At 44.0% G+C, this 17,888-nt stretch overlaps 1 protein-coding gene across 1 annotated transcript in view; it reads left to right on the plus strand.

The window, feature by feature from the left end:
- The window catches only part of LOC145417496 (uncharacterized), a 107,474-nt gene that overhangs the window by 77,265 nt on the left and 12,321 nt on the right, over nucleotides 1–17,888 (plus strand). Inside the window, exons 7-9 of the mRNA XM_080286204.1 lie at nucleotides 12,430–12,589; nucleotides 15,913–16,334; nucleotides 16,860–17,132. Of these exons, the coding sequence (XP_080142330.1) occupies nucleotides 12,430–12,589; nucleotides 15,913–16,334; nucleotides 16,860–17,132 (855 nt within the window). The remainder of the gene's footprint in view (nucleotides 1–12,429; nucleotides 12,590–15,912; nucleotides 16,335–16,859; nucleotides 17,133–17,888) is intronic.

The raw sequence follows: 17,888 nt of genomic DNA on the forward strand, positions 1-17,888 counted from the left end.
ATGCCAGTTCAGCCATGCATCACTCTATCCATCCATCCTTCTCCCCGGCCGTTACCTCCCCCACCTCCTCCGGTCAGCGCTGGAGTGACGGGCCCGTAGCGTAACGTAACACTGAGGGTGGCCACGGTCGGGCACCCCAGGACCAAGGGCCATATTAGATGAGGCTCTGGATATATCATAGTTCATAGATGTTTACCTTTATGATTATGAAATTCTAGTATGAACATAATTTCCCGTTGCAACGTAGAACAGGATAAAATAGCGTAAAATACAAAACAAAATGCCTGAGGAATGGGTGTTGTGAAATCAGCGAAGCCAGCTAGAAATACTGTACGGCCCTATCACTGGCCATATCACTGCCGGCGACACTGCTGTACTGTATGTGCTGTGGGGGATGGCCAGACTCGCTTATTCTCTCTCTCTCTCTCTCTCTCTCTCTCTCTCTCTCTCTCTCTCTCTCTCTCTCTCTATTAAACTCTTGTCTTCCTCCTCTTTCTTTCTTCCCCGCAGTGGTCACGCTCTCGTATTAGCTCAGCTGTGCCTCCTACTTCCCTCCTCCCTCTCATCTCTCCCTTCCTCCCTCCCTCTTATCTCTTCCTTCCTCCCTCCCTCCCTACTTTCTTCCTCCTTCCTTTCAGATCTCCCCGTTCCTGTCTCCTTTTTCCCCTCCCTCCCTGCTCTGCCTGCTCCACTCTCTCTCCACTCTCTGCCTCCTCCCCCTCGTCCACACTTTCTGCCTCCCCATTCTCTGCTTCTCCCTCCCCCCTTTTCACTTTCACCCATCATCCCTGCCGCTCACTCTCCACTCACCCTCTCTCTCTCTCTCTCTCTCTCTCTCTCTCTCTCTCTCTCTCTCTCTCTCCCTCCCTCCACGTTCCACTCCCTCCTGCCCTCCCTTCCTCCTTCCCTTCATTCTACACTCCCTCCTGCCCTCCCTCTCTTTTCTCTCCCTCTATCTCTACCTCCTTCGCTGCCTCCCTCTGCACTCTCTCCCTCCCTCCTTTTTAATATCTCCCTCTTTCCCTCCCTCGTCCCTTCCATTCTCCACTCTCTCCCTCCTCCCCGCCAGTCTTCACTCCCTGCCTCCCACCTCCTCCTCTCCATTCTCTCCCTCTCTCCTTCCTCCCCTCCACTCTCTACTCCCTGCCTCCCCACCAACCCCCTCTCCGCCTCCAAGTCGCTTCCTGGTGCAGGTGTTTGCCTCTCGTGGCCAAGACTAGCGGCGTCTCTTTGCTGCCTCACGCCTTATGACTGACACACACACATACCTCTCTCTCTCCCTCTCTCTCTCTCTCTCTCTCTCTCCCCTGTAAACCAATTCACAGCCGTATGAACGCAGAACAAACCAGCAATATACAGACCGGTTGACTCTCGTTTATTTAGATAGGACCCGCAAACGTATAAAATTATTATTACAGGCGCTAGTGTTCGTAGGCACCTCATTTTAGGGAACCAGCTAACATCCCTTCCCAGCAAAGGAAGTGTATTTGCGTAACTGCCATCGTCACCATGTGTGTGTGTGTGTGTGTGTGTGTGTGTGTGTGTGTGTGTGTGTGTGTGTGTACAACCACCTCCGCCGTCCATTGACCATCTAAGTGGGAAGTTGATTTGTCGGGAAACTCTGGAAGGCCTCGATTTTTCGTTATTTTGATCAGTCACTGCATTTCTCCTCACAGCCGCTTGTAAGAGGGAGCGACCTAGAGCTGTAGTTCCTCCTAGATCACAAAGGTAGAGCTGTTTGTGTTGAATGCGGGCACGGATTGACTCCATGAATACATTGTTCCATTTTTTATTTGTCCGTTTACTCCTGCTGTCTCTAGGTTTTGATATTCGGCTTTGAAGAGACCGTTTGCAGTGTGTGTTAGAAAGAGTCTGTAAGCCCCCTTATAAGTTGGTGTCTCTCGTTAAGCTGAATAAAATCTTCAGGAAGTGAGAATTTAGTGTATGAGTATGATACGTCGTTGGCCTGATGGTGTTAATTTATAGTGTCATGAGTGTCGGTTGGGTGTGATGGAGTGAGATGCCTAGGGACGCATTCTGGGTTGCAGTACATTGTCGGGGAATCAAAACTGTTGCTGGCCGGGTTTACATACGTCACATCATTCCACACACGCTCCCGCCTAATGGCAAAGTGTTTATAAAAGGACCTGGCATGTTATACGATTAAGCAGTCTCCATAGCAATCGGCTAAACTGTAATTACGGATTGCCTTGCTTTTCGTACTTCGTCGCTTTGGCTCTGTATGTATTCAAACATATCTCCAATTTTAAGCATTACTAAAGCTGGAATCACACTGGTCTAAAGTTGTTAGTATGTTAGTCGATTGTGAGAGTTGTTTTTAATTTTACGTACCTCCGGCACTAGTGGAATATATTAATCACAGCATAAAAAAATTGAAAATTTAATAATTAGCTTATTTAAGTATTCATCGCAGCAACAAACCTCCCAGCAAGCTGAATCCCCTTGACTGCTGGTCATTCGGCTTGCAAAAACGGCTTCATGTCAGCCGTTTTCTGCCCAGTGCGAGGCCAGCTTTAATCTTACACAAGTTTATAATAATGCCACTTCAACTGTTTAGAACAGTCCACTGAGGACTGGATACCTCAGAAGAAAGGTAAACACATCTTTAAAATATTCTGTACTCTTAGTTCGAGGAACAAAATCATTAGATACCGATATATCTGATTTTGAGAAGAGACCAGATGGTAGTGGTGGTGGTGTTGATGTGGTGGCGTGAAGCAGGTAGGCGTGGTGTGCGCGCGACTACACTGATCTATAATACCGGGGGATCACACCAGCAACTGCTTCTGGCCAGGTGTGGTGCATGATAGCAGCATCACGGAACACCACTACGTTACTTTTAGACAGAAAGAAGCTTCCAGAAATTTACGGCCTGAGCGATGTACCTGCCTCCAAGAGTATGGCTTCCATCACGAGGAAAATGGACGGAACTGTCAACCCGTTTACTCTGATGCGTCTTACATTTTATTCTTGCCATTTCCAGACAGTTATAGTCAGATTAAGAGAGATTTTCGCCATGGTGAGGTTAAATACAGTCGTCATTTTTCTCTTCAGTTAGGGAGGTCTCTGAAGCTGAATTAAGTAGTCTGACGGTAGTTAGAATCAAGTTAGTAATCACCGGATTCAAAGGTGGAAATTGTGTCGGGCTGGGTATGTGGGTATGGGTATTTTTTATAATTTCTGGTTTATTGGCAAGAGAGAGAATATGTTGGACAGAGAAGGACTGAGGAGGGTGTAGAGTGTAGGTATTTGGAGTGAGTAAATTGTATTTTCAATCAAGGCGTTTAACTAGTTTCAGTGACAGCTTAGTTATATCGCTGGTGAGCTGAGTGTATGCGTATTTATGGTCTTGTATTTGTGTTGTGGATTGCTAATGCCAAGCCAGTTTCTGGTGTTTGATCGGTGTATCCGTGTACGTGTGGCGGTTCCCTCAGGCGAAGAGGATAGCCCCTCCCCTCACTCCTCCGCGAAGGCACAACTGACTGGACTGCCACACGTGAAGGGTCCGGGAACAGGAGTCTTATTATCATCAAGTAGCACATTCAGTCCCATAACGCAGTTTTTATCTTATTGTTGCTAACTACAGGTGATTTTATTCAACTTCAGATACCCTTTTGCAATGGAGAGATTAGGTATACCCTTCATTATCAGGTGGCTCTCATGGGATATATAAAATTGTGTGGAGGGAGCAAGAATATACTAACAACGGGCGGTGTCAAGGCACAGCAAACCCGTCCCCGGCAGTCATTTTAGTGCTGACGTATAAACACAACAGGATATCTAGTCACAGATGCCACATATCAAATTTGGAGTAAATCGGGTGAAAGCTGACGATATTATGTCCATTTGAAATTTTAGTCCCGACCCACCTGACACTGTCCCCCTACTGCTAACTAGAGGGTTACTCCCCTGATGTAATGGGGCATGTTATAGGGTGCAGATTTGACAGATGCATCTTTAGGTTTTGGTTTCATGTTGATATGACAACTTTGAAAGGAGTTAAGGCGAAAAAATTATTATTATTATTTTTTTTTTTTTGACATTTTTTGGGCCCACAGCCTGGGCCTTGGCCCAATTTGGCCCAGAATTTCATCAGGTGATCAGGAGGTCATAGCCCATTATCCCTGTAACTTTGTCAAAATCGCACCAGCAGATTTCGCGTAAAGTTGTTAACAGACAGACAGACAGACAGACAAACAGACAAACCAAATGAAAACAATACCCGTCCCCGAGCCCCTCCGAGGCGAGGGCGGGTAAAAAACAGGCCACCGATTTGAAGAGATTAAAAAAACATCACGTCCCTGTGACAACTGGGATAAAAGTAAGAAATAAACTGTTGAATACGAAACTTGATACTAGCACATGTGTATAGAATAACACCTAGAAACACAAAGTTAGCTATCTCTGGTTCTCTGTCTGGTCGTTCTATAGATGCTGTAGTAGACGGCCACTGTTCATCTAGAATTATCAGTATTAGTATTCATCTGGATCACGTCCCATCACCAATTCTCTTCCCTCATCTCTGATCACCCGACCTATAGATCTAGCCCTATCGTCTCAAGCGCTGACTCCACCCTTCACATTTTCACCGATTACCCACAGCGTCCATCACAGAGGTTACTTCATCATCAGGAGAGGAAGGAGAGGGTGAGGTGGGGAGGATCTTGCATTTGACATTTTTTGTTCATGTTTTTTTCCCTGGAGAGAACAGCTGTTTACAAATGTCCATCCTTTGGTTCTTACTGTTTTGCTTCAAATAATTACTGCTTCCCATCTTCATATAAGGTAGAGAAACATAGAGCAACATATAGGAACATGAATCAGGAGAGAATGAAGCCACTGATTTGTTTTCTTCATCGTAGGTGCTATGAAGTTGCCTGCACCACGAGTGGACACTGAGGCAATGACATCGCTACGCTATTAGTGGCAGTAGACAGTGGTGTGGGGATGGTCAGGTTATTTTATTATTACAGTCAAACCTCACAAACTCACTGACAGTCACGGGACAAGGAATTGAGTTTAATAGGCCTAAAGGTAGTAGAAAAGGCATGGAAAAACAAGTAGGAAGGTTTCCCGACTCCCTAACTCACCCGTCTCCCTGTGTTTAGCTGCCTTTCACAACCATCCATCGAAGAGTATGTGGGTAATATTATTCTGTTCCTAGAGAGAGAAATTAGATATGCCTATCAAATTTCCTTCGCAGTTACTCTACTTACTAACGGCCTTCTCCATCCCTCTCTCTCTCTCTCTCTCTCTCTCTCTCTCTCTCTCTCTCTCTCTCTCTCTCTCTCCACATCTTTCCCGCCTCGTTTTCCTCCCTCCCCCTTTTCTCCTTCTTCTTATTTCAACACTCATCATGTTTTTCTTGCTATTTCCTGCCGGGCTAGTATACTGAAGAGAGCAGCGGGTGGAGAAGAGCCATCTGTTAATCCTTTACACTCACATGTACAGTTGCTGAGTGGGTCTATTTACTGATTAGACATTTTTTCTTAAATTAATGTGTTGTTCCATATGGCTGGCAGAAAAGCGTGACTTTAAATGTTTTTAAACGGAAAGGTGACGCCTTGAAAAAGGAGAAATGATAGAGGCATAAAACATTACGACGAGATTATGAAGGTAATGCAGAGAGTCCTAGAAGGTATGATAAGGGAAAGAGTGAATATTGATGAAATGCATTATGGTTTGTGCTAGGCAAAGGGACCACCGATGCAATATTCAGTATCAAAACAGCCTCAAGAAATATATAAATATATAGGAGGGAAGGAAGAACTGTACTTTGTTTTTGTTGATTTGGAAAGGGCCTTTGGCAGAGTTCCCAAGGAGGTGGTGAAGTATGAGGAAGCTTAGGGCTGAGGAGTGTTTGGTCAGAGTGGTTATGGCAGTGTACGAAGGTGCTTGCATCCAGGTGAGAGTGAATTTGAGCAGTGACTTTTCTTCGAATGCCGCAATGCATCATTTTAACCTCTTATTGGTTTTCACGGTGCTCGAAGCTCTCTCACATTACTTCAGAAACGGGCTCGCTTGGGAGGTGTTTTATTCCGATGACTTGGTGTTGACAACGGATAATAAGGTAGCAGAGGAAGGATTCAGGAAATTGGGAGATGGAATGGGATACAAGGGTTTGAAAGTAATCACGGGTAATACAAAAGTGATGATATTTAGAACTGGTGTCGGTAATGTCAGAGCAGAGGGAGTGCGGCCATGCTCAGTTTGCCGCAAGGGTATGGGAAATAGCTCAATTTTACGCAGTGTTTGTGATAAGTGTGTTCATAAGAGATGCGCGTACACCAGTATTGTAGGTATGCTGCAAAATAATCCTGATTTGGTGTGGGTGGTGTGTAATGAAAGGCATACAGAGAGAAAAAGAGAGATACGGGAAAGAACTATTGCTGGAGTCTCTTGTGTGTGTGGAGTTATTTTTATTCGGGGGACTTGCTATGTGCTGGAAATGGGGTTGGGGCTAGCTCTGTGGTTCAGGTAAGGAGTGGTTGGAAGAAGTTCAGGGAGTTGTTGCTCCTTCTTGCATTGAGAGGACTTTCCCTTCATGCTAAGGGATCCTTGTATACAGCATGTGTTAGGAGTGTAATGCTGTATGGTAGCGAGCCTTGAGCAGTAAAAAGGTAGGTCACTGGTAGGTTCAAACGAAGAGATGATAATGGTCCGATGGATGCATAGTGTGTCCTAGAATGACAGGCCTTGAAGACTAGGACTGGGAAATAGATTGAGATGGTTTGGGTATGTGGAGAGCATGGAGGATAACAACAGAGGGTGAGAAATGAGAGCAATGAGGACAGAACTGCTTGAGGCAGGCCGAAAAAGACCTGCAGACTGTGACCCCGGGAATAAGGGACTTATACGGTAGATTGGCTGCTAGAGATCCAGCGGCGAGGAGAACCACCATGAGGTGATCAAAGCCAGCGCAGGCAAGCATGTCGGAGACATTATTAGCAAACGAACAAACTTTTGTTTTTTTTTATTCCTTATCATTTCCCAATCTACTTCTCCCATCCTCCCTCCTTTCCTCCTCCATTTCCATCATCTTCCGCACGTAACCCCCTTCTCCCTCTGATGTTCTCCTCCTCTTTCTCCTCCTCCTCCTCCTCAACGTCTATGTGAATTACAAAAAGAACATTATCCAGTTATCAAGTACAGACAATGAAAAGGATCTTGGTGTGATAATATCAGATGACCTAAAACAAGTAAACAGCGCACCGAGGCGGTTAAAATTGCGAACAAGTTGATGGCTTTTATTGGTAGAACTTTCGCGTTTAAATAGGAAAAAGTCATACTTGCCTTGTACAACTCGCTAGTGCGGCCCCATCTCGAGCATTGTGTGCAGTTCTGGTGTCCGTACTACAGAAAGGACATAAGAAAAATAAGAGAAAATACAGCAAAGAATCGCAAAAATGATACCGCGACTAAGAAACAAACTTTATGTGGAACGCCTTGAAGAACTTAAAATATTTAGCCTAATGAAACGCACGTTAAGAGGTGACCTTATTGAAATTTTCAAAATCATGAAGGAATATCACAACTTAGACATGAATAAATATTTTGAAATCGACCGGTCGAGTCAAACCAGGAGTAATGGATGCAAAATTATGGGAAAGCGTTTCCAGTCCCATGAAGCAAGATACTTCTTCTTCAAAAGAGTCATAAATATCTGGAGCAGATTACCCTCAGATACTGCGAACACTGAACAGTATCTCAGTTAAGACATTTAAAAACAAAACAGACAAGTACTTGCACGAGAATCCTCAGCTAACACTGCTTCTGTCCGAATAACTTACTTTTACCAGCTGTGCATAAGTTCATTCCCCTCTTGTCCACAATACATCCCATAAACTAAATGTACCAGTACATAGCGTCGCGTCACGTCATTATATATTTATCAACTTATTAGGTGCAAATAAAGTAGTATAAGCACAGACTAGGATCTGCATAGATAGCCCTAAGTTAACACTCACTACTCTTACTTTCGACCTGTGATGGGGTGTGGCACACTGATGGTTCCCAGTTAGTTCAGTGACCCCCATAGGGATTTTTAAAAATGTACCAGGGGTCATTGCTTCAGGAGGTAACTTGTGTACATGTCCCCCATGGGAAAGTTCCTTGTCTCAGTGGTGGAACAGCGCTGGGGCCTGATTGACTGCTGCCTACCTTAAAAGCGCCAGGCAAGGCTGCCGCACCACCCCTGAACATCCACACTGTGCATTTTCCACACGTCTACAGACGCCCCGTTAACTTAACGTACCTGTACATAATGTCATGCCTTAGTTACTTATTTATTTAATGATTCATTTTACTTTATTATTTTCTTTTTCATTTTATACAAACTGGTAGCTTATGGATAAAGTATTACAGAATGTAACTTTTCCTTTTCAGTCTTTCCTATGAATTTCCATGTCAGTTTTTCCATGCTGCATGGTGGCCCTTCTTACTTTTTACTGCCAGTTTTAACTGGAGGGTTTGGAGGCGGGGGTAGCCTTGTTGCTTCACCATCCCTATCCTTCAGCATGTGGAATTAGATCTCGTGGTCATAGTCTACTCTGTAACAAGCAGCCTTGAAAGGACGAGAAGGTGTTGTTGTTTGTTTTCCTTTTGTATTCCTTTGTATTCCTCTTCCTCTATCTTCCTCTTCCTCTACCCTCCTCCTCCTCTATCTTCCTCCTCCTCACATAATCCTCTCCTTCCTCCTCCTCCCCCCTTTTCTTCCTTTTCCATTCTTTTCCTTCGCCTCCATCTCCCCATACTCTCTCTCTCTCTCTCTCTAAAACACACACACACACACACACACACACACACACACACACACACACACACACACACATACACACGCCACACCCCGTTAGGAGCCGGGGGACAAGGCGAGTCCTAGGGGGGTTACGGTCTGCTGAGGTGAGACAAGGAGGAGGAGGAGGAGGAGGAGGAGGAGGAGGAGGAAAATGAAGAAGAGGAAGAAGAAGAAGAAGAAAAGAAGTAGTAGTAGTAGGAGGAGAAGGAGGAGAAGCAGCAGCAGCAGCAGATGGAGAAGCAGAGGAAGAAGAAAAATGAGGAGATAAAAGGAGTACGAGATGAAGGATAAGAAAGGAAGATATGTAGGAGATGGAGAGAAGGGTGAAATGGAGAAGGAAGTAAGGCAAACAAAGGATGCAGGATAAAGAAGAAAACGAGTAGAATACAAATTAGAAGGAAGGACAGTGGAAGGTAAAGGAGGCGCTAGAGAGGAAGGAAGGCGAAAAGAAACGATGAGAAGGATAAGAAGGGAGGATGAAGGAGTAGAAAGGGGATGTAAAAAAAGGATGAGGAGAAAAGAGTTGTAGATGAAGGAAGGAGAGAATGGGAAATGAAAAATAAAGGAGAGATACCGAGGAGAGGGAGACAAGGAGTGGGGAAAGGATGAAAAATAGGAAGGGAGGAAGAAGGAGTTAAACGATAACAGAGACTGAATAGAAGACAGCTAATAATTAAAAGAGAGAGAGAGAGAGAGAGAGAGAGAGAGACAGACAGACAGACAGACAGACAGACAGACAGACAGACAGACGGACAAACAGACAGAGACAGACAGACAGACAGACAGACAGACAAAAAATCAGAATAAGGTGGAACTGGAGAGCTATAAAGAGCAATGAAAACTGGATAGAAGTGTGAGATGAATTACCTGGAGAAAAAAGTGAGGCAGCGGGTGTAATGAGGAATAATGAATCCTGTGCGACCATAATAATGATCTGATCTTTGACCTCTCAAATCCGGATGTCATGCCGGATTAGGCTAGGTTAGTAGGTTCCTTAGGCTGGATTATAACTCAATCAGGTTTAGTTAAATGAATTTAAACCTGTCAAAGCCACTTCCAAATTACCATCTTCAAGGCATGGGAGCCTGAGGCCAGGTTATCGTAATATAAAGCATTACAGGTTAAAATACCGACATTCACAACTTATACCATCACGTGATTAATAATAAAACACCAGTCACCTCTGGCAGATTTAGACCCCTTAGGAAGTTAGTCACACTGGCTTTTGCACTCTGACCGCGAAATCACCAGTCAGGTTTTGCTGAATGAAGGTACAGTAGGTTAAGTGAGGGTCTTAACTGAGTTAAGCGGTGTAATGAATTTGGGTTATATGTAGTTCAGTTATGGTAAATTTTGTTTTGTGTGACACGATTGACAAAGATCTCGGGTCGGAGAGGCGCCTGTACTAACCCTTCTTGGTTAGAATCCAAGAGGTGACCCAAGGATTTTATGTTATCTTAATGCTGCCAGTGCCGTAGGGGAGTCTTGTACGGCGTAAATAATCTGCAGTACAGTAGCCCAGCTTTGTGCCCTCCCACGCCCCTGATCCTCCGATGCTCCCAGAGATGTAATATTAAATTGGCTGTCATCATAATATGTGTGTGTGTGTGTGTGTGTGTGTGTGTGTGTGTGTGTGTGTGTGTGTGTGTGTGTGTGTGTGTGTGTGTGTGTGTACAGTATACGAGTACATAAATGTATAAATATATAGATAGATATATAAATAGATAGACTGATAAATAGATATGTAGATTGACAGATAGACAGACAGGTAAATAGATAGACAGAGAGATAGATGAACTGATAGGTTAGCTTGAGGTAGCTTAGGTTTCAGTGAACTGGAGTAGAATAATTTAGATCGAGTGTGGTATTACAGTGAAGGATATTGGCAAAAACATAGTAAGAGAGAGAGTGACAGGGAGACAGAGACAGGCAGACAGACAGACAGACAGAGACAGAGACATTGAGACAGAGACAGAGAGAGGAGTGATAGATTTAAGTAACAGCGAAAGTGAAGCATTAACAGAAGGAAGGAAGGCTTGAACGAGTGTATGAGCACAATCATCTCGGTACACTAGAGTGACGAGACTGTAGGCAAGTAGCCTGCCGTCTGTCTGCTTAACTGGCCCTCTTAGTGGTTGACTGAACACGTGTGACTGACTGGAACTTACTGAACACTCATGAGTGGCTGGTGGAGACTGAGCTGCTCTGACTGGGTAGATAATAGATAACTGAATGACCGAACACTGTGATAAAATGACATACGACAAACAGTAACAAATTTAGGGTATCACAAACTGACTGACTTAACGAGATGGACAGCGAGTGTGTGTGTGTGTGTGTGTGTGTGTGTGTGTGTGTGTGTGTGTGTGTGTGTGTGTGTGTGTGTGTGTGTGTGACTTCCAGGATGAGTGGGTGACATAATGAGTGAAGAAGCGGGTGAGTGAGTGAGAGAGTGGGTGAGTGGACCGCAAGGGTGGGGATCGTACTGACAATAATTATCTCTCATTCACTCATTATCTTTCAGCCTCACTCACTCTCTTGTTCTCGGCTTTCATCTCTCTCTCTCTCTCTCTCTCGCTTTACCTTCTTGCTTCCTGCGGCCGTAGTCGTAATATCAAGAATGCGCTCGAAAGTGACAAGCGCTAACTTCTGATTATTTAGGAAACACCAGTAATTATCAGATGTGATCACTTTGCACGCTTCATAACAGTGTAGTTAGCGGGGCTACAGAAAATTTACAAATGCTCTATCATCATTTGCTTCAGAAATTATCGACAAAGTTTAAAAGTTTGTCTACGCAGTACTCTCATTTCAACGCTTTCAGTCCGATGGCGTACTGATTTATTTATTCTATTTATTTATATATTCATTTATTTATCATTTTTTTGTATCCAGTTGATTGCATTTACCTTGCGATAAATATAACCTTCCTTAACACTTTATTACTAGAGAATCTTTCTAGGCCGAGTAAGATTATCCCTTGTAACCTGATTTAAATAAGAAATACGTCCCAAGACTGAAGAGGTTAATGTCCCGATCTGTAGTGGCTCCTTCTCAATGTACTTTTTTTCCCCTTGTCTCTAATACTCCTTCCCTTGGCTACCCGTTGCCTTCTTACTGCCTCTGTGTTCCCTCCTTGTCTAATCCAGCCTTTGCTTTTCTCCTCTCTCTTTATTACTTATTTCCCCTCTCCTCTCTTGTTCACTCGTTGTTTCCTTAACTGTCTGCTCATCTTTTATTCCCTCCCGCCCTTATGTTATTCCCTTTCCTTGTTTCTTTTTGGTCCTTCTCCATCGTTTGGTTGTCTTGTGTTTAGAATGTACCAGTCGGAGTGACGTCCTGCCATAAGTTTGATCCCCAACAGGTTATTCGATGAAGTAATGATATCATGGGAAGCAGGCTCCTCATCTACCTTTAAAGCAGTCTCCTCATCTACCTTTACATGTAGTGAATTGCGGTAGCCTTGCTTGTTGTCCTTACACTTCGAGGGGATAAAATGGGATTGACTGTTATATTTTTTTTTAAGTCACAGTCGCTGTCTCCTCTCTTTGTTTCCTGTTCTCTGTTCACCGCCTCTGTGTTCCCTTGCTGTTTAACCCATTCTTTGTCCCCAGGTGCTGGACATCGGGTTCAACCTGCTATCGGCCATCCCCGATGATGGGTTCCGCGGGGTTGGATCGCTAACACTGCTGGCCCTGGACGGCAACCCTCTGACCACCGTGCCTGAGCGAGCCTTCACACACCTCAACACCACACTCAGGGGACTATCCGTAGGTCAGTACTGTACACCTAGTCATCCTTATATGTTGACGTGAGTGTGTGTGTGTGTGTGTGTGTGTGTGTGATCGATTTACTGTTAGTTCCTCAGTTACTGTTGTGGATCAGCCCCAGTCTGTCTGGCCGGGCAGACCCATTAGTAGGCAAGCAGTCTCCCCAGCAGGGCCATCCCGTTCAGTGAACCGATGTTCCCTTGAGGCTGACAGCGCGTCACCACAGCGAGGCGCGGGAGAAAGTGTGGAGGCTTGGTTCCTGGGTGGAAGCCGCATTTGCATCTCTCCACCACTTAGCAGAGGCACCATAGCAAGCTCCACCACCCAGCACTGTAAATAGTTTCCTGAGTTACATGAAACCATTTGACTTGTCACTCAGTATAGATCCACCTGAACTGGAAAGAACGAAAGAAAGGGAGAAGATGAAGGAGAGGAGGCCAGACACATATCTAATCTAATAATGTCTAAAATCGACCCTGTGTGGGCCTGTCTGTTTGTACACATCTTATAGACTCAGAAACTACTGGGAGTGTCGGGGTGAAACTTGGTCCATAGGGGTAACTTGACCCGAAGAACAGAAAAAACGTGTCAAAATTGACCTGGGGGCGTGTCGAGAGGGCGTTTCCTTAAAAACGGGCGAGTTTCATCAACAATTCTCAGCCGAGAACGTGGCAAATCCTGACCATAGACTTTTTCACATCAGTTAACCTAGAGTCCTAGGGGCAACATAGCATCAGGAGCAGCATGAGCACGTCAGAGCTGACCTAGCATACCTCCACAGTGAGCATACGCTGCCAAACCGGAAAAGACATCTGATGCCCCTTGCAAAGTCCCGGGCAACGCCGGGTAGGTCTGCTAGTAGAATGATAAAGCAGAGGTACTGTAAGTATAGTACTGTAAGTATAGTAGGTAGCAGTACATCAAGTGAGTGGATAATGGTCGTCACCACCTACCACCAAGTTCATCAGTAAATTACAGAAATATGGCCACTTATCCCTTTGATTCAGTGGGGTACTTTTGTTTTATTCTTGCTGTCTGCAGACGATTTTATTTACTTTAGGGAGTGATATCAGGCTAGAAAGGGATTCTAGTCTATCTCTAACCCTATCATAATGGATGGTTTCTCTATGGTTAACAAAATCGTCTGGAGCTGGCAAGAATAAGCTAAAAATAAAGGCGTCATTGGATGGAAAGGATTAAAGATTCATTGATGCATATAAAACTGATTTGTAATGTCCACAGTTTACAGCAACAGTTTTATGACAAATCTTGAGGCAGTTTGAAACACCCTTAACATAACAGTAACGTGAACCACCTGTATTGCTGCCAGTCAGTCACATCAGTACGGGCCCAGCCTCACTGTGCCCCAGTATCTCTTTTCCTTCATTTTCGTTTGTTAACCTTCATATTTGGCTTAATCCGAGCACCTACACTGTGTGTGTGTGTGTGTGTGTATTGCTATGTTAAAAACTAATTTTTCAAGGTTAAGTTAGGTTGGTCAAGTTATTTGGTTGTTTTTATTCATTTCATTATGGAGAGAGAAGGAACTAAAGTTTCAGAAGTTGTTCCTGTCAATGAATTTTGTTTTACACATCGAAGGAAGATCATTTATGAATGACTCATGTCTCTGTCAACAAATATACTGTTTTACATTAACTCTATTTTCTTTTATGCAGCCGTCCTAGCTGTAACGCAATGGTCTTTCTACGTTAGCAGTTTTATTGAAACTTACACCATTAATTCTTTTGAACCTTAGGCAGTATCTTTAACCAGTTATAATGTAAAGGGTGTCTTTGGGTCTAGGAGACTCGTCAGAAAAAATAAAAAATGTGCGTTGATAATAACAGGCCTACATCTGGCAAACTTGTGTTTACTAAGCATCTGAACATATTATAAACATTATGAAAATTATTGCAAAAATTGTACAAAAAAAAAGACTCGGATTTTGCCTATATAATAATATAAAGAGCTGACAGAACATGAATCTAATCAACAACTTGCAGCTTCTTCCTGATAGAAAGCCATGCATCTTCCCAGGCTAACTGGTATCTGTAGGGTGGAATAACAGTAGCAATCATACTTTATCGTTCCAGAAGTGAAGAAATCCTGCACAAGCAATCACCATGCGGTTATTTCTGTTGGAATCCAGGCTCATCTGGATGTGAGCCCAGTGGATTGCACGATGAAGATGCCGCTCTGTAGGCCACCATTCTCCTTTGAGTGGTTAAGAGAGTTGAAAGACGCTCGTGTAAGCGGTCCGTGGAGTCACCCAGTTGTATGGGTGCCACCACGTGAAAGTGACTCTCCTCAGCCTCTCATTGTGCAGTAAACCCTCCATATATACTTCTCTGAAGGATAATTATTGACTGATTTTATCAAAATAATAACGACAATTTATTGGGCAGAAATGTGTGAATAATGATTAGTAAGATGGTGTCATCCAACTCCACTGAACATCTGTATTTATAGTAGGCCCATCTACATTATTAACTACACGTAACAGTACATACATAGTTATCTGTAACAAAGCATAAAACTGACCGATTCTTATGTAGTCTCACGGTTAGCCAAGCGAGACAGAGAGAGTGGCTCTAACACATAGGGTGATGACACGTTGCACAGTGGATCCTCGTCTTCTTAGGAGTAACCTTCTCACTTACAGCAGGTCACATCTTTTCTTACACTTCACGTTTGGCTGGGATGCATTGTCATAACGTGGGACTGGAAAGGGATGGCAAAATCAGTGACAGAACAGGTGATTGCCACATGTTTTAGTAAATGGTAACTGCAGCCCTAGAAATAAGTATTCATCATGAATACCAGTAGCCACTACTTTCACTGTTTCCTACCACATCACAGTTTTATTTACTTTATACTGTGGGTAATATTTTTGTTTTCATTTGGCAGTGGATGCACACTTTTAATTAGGTTTCTACGTTATGACTGTCGTCTTTATGTCTATAATGTATATTTATATATGGGTGTAATAAAGAAATTTACATGTAAGCCCAATAAAGAATTTGAGGCAGGATGTAAAGTAACCTACCCATATATGATCATGTTTGGACTGGCACTGAAGATCGGTAGGTCTGTGTGGTCAAACAGTAAATATTCAGGACGTAAAAACCCGTGGACGTAATGTATGCTTATTCTTGTTGCTCGTAATATTAGGAGAACACCCTAATAGTGAGGAGTTAACGAAGGTTATTTCTAACCCCTCAGGTTTGAAAAATGTTTCCTTAACTTGCGCCTGCTTACAGGTGTCGGGTATAACAGAGCCACAAACGCGGCTCCGGGTGGTAAATTATCACATGTGTGGTGTTGCAGGGGGTCGGTTCCTGCACTGTGACTGCCGCGTGGGATGGATCTCGCGCTGGATTACTGAGTACGACCTGCAGGTGACGTCACGCGAGAGGAACCCCCAGTTCTGCGGACAGCCCCCGGAGTACCGTGAGCGATCCTTCTACCAACTTGGCGAGGAGGATTTTGTGTGTGGCGATGGCGTGGAACTGTCACTTCCCAAGCGTCCCTCCACCACCTCACCACAAAAGCCACCACACCGACCAGGCCTAGGGGAGGTGCCTGTCAGAGCCGGAGGAGGGGTGCAGGGCACTAGGTACACATCAGCTGCCCCTCCCACTACTACCACATCCACTACCACTACTACCACAACCACTCCTCCTACTACTACAGTACCAGTTACTACAAAAAGGACTACAACGACGTCTGTCACCACTACTCCCCCACAGGTAAATAAAGTGTCTAAGAATTATTCAGTGTCCTAGTAAGTATTAGGGAGCATCGCATTAAGGTCTCTGTACCCCTGTTCACATCTGGAACTGAAACACGGAACCTGGATTGCAGAGCGGCAATTGCGTGTCGTAGTCTGTGGGAAGGCCTGAACACTTTCCTTGTCAGTCACGGGAAGATGAGATCCAATTAATCTACATTTGTCTTGAATTAGAAGTGAGGCTTAGAATATTGAAGATATGTTTGTTTTCAAAAAGATTTATTTAGGCAGTGACAAGCCTGGTTCAGAATAAACTGAAACTGTTGAAATTCTGTTTACAATATATATATATTTTTTTTGTCTTTCCAGTAATTAATGTTTTAGTAATTAATTCCCATTACAGCATCATTATGAATGACTTCAATGTCCTACCATGTTTACTGTACATTTTACTCTTTTATTCTTTTGCTTCCTCTTTATCTTTGCAAGTTCAAAACTCTGTCGTTAGTGTTGTTGTCGCCATCAGTGTTTCCTGTTTGCACAGGTCACTTCCTTCCGGCCTGGTGAGGTCATTGTTCCTGGGGGCAACACAGGCCTGGGTCGTGTGGGCACTGTTCAGCGAGGTCCCGGGGGCGAGGCTCCCCCTGTGCGGGCGGGGATAGACAGGCCCCCCACCAGAGCACAGCAACGACCGTCCCTGATCGAGCGGCCGCCCTCACAGCCGGTACCATCACGCCCCAACCTGGTCACCAGGGGCAACGATGCTGGCCAGCAGGACCCAGACCTCTTCTATGGACCCCAGCCCTATGATGAGGAGGTTAGCCCACCCATCTAATATCTACCTCTCTACATCTCCCATAACCCCACCCAAGGTTACACTGGGAAGCCACGGAGGCATCAGAAGCCCTTATCTTAATATAGTATTAGTACTAAACCTCCCTCTGAAACCTCTACACAACTATACACTTATAAAAATCATATAAGCTCTTCGCAGTATTTACAGCTGTCCCATACCATACATTTGCATCATCCACAGCTATCATCATCATCAACTGTCATGGCCAGTGATGTAGGCCATATATCTAATCACTCATCATATATACATTTCACATTCTCGACTCCACTTCACAGGCAAAAAGTTTGACTTGGGTAAATACACTTTGAATGACTGAGTCGCTCCCGCAACACCAGTGGAGTCAAATAAAATTAATTTCCACGTATTCTGAAAAAATAGTAACTCAAAATAGCCAACTGTATTGAATGGTCAAAATACTTATCTCCTCAAGTAGTTACCTGGTCTGTCTGACTTAGGGTTGTAACTCCTGCCAGATTGCCAATAATAATTAAGATAACCAAATTTATGATAATCAGAATAATCTCATAATTATCTACACACAAAGTTAGATGTGTAGTATTAAGGCAGAAAACGGGAAGATGTGGACAACCCCCAGTTTCATAAGATAATTTCTATAGCATGTGATGATGGTTGAACATATGTAATTATATTCTGTAATGTGGGATGCAGGCTGATTTACATGTAACAATTACACGCGTTCTGTTTCGTATGTATCCG

Source organism: Coenobita brevimanus, chromosome 110, assembly GCF_032717465.1.
Source record: "Coenobita brevimanus isolate Jiangsu-jjx chromosome 110, ASM3271746v2, whole genome shotgun sequence".
Taxonomy (NCBI): domain Eukaryota; kingdom Metazoa; phylum Arthropoda; class Malacostraca; order Decapoda; family Coenobitidae; genus Coenobita; species Coenobita brevimanus.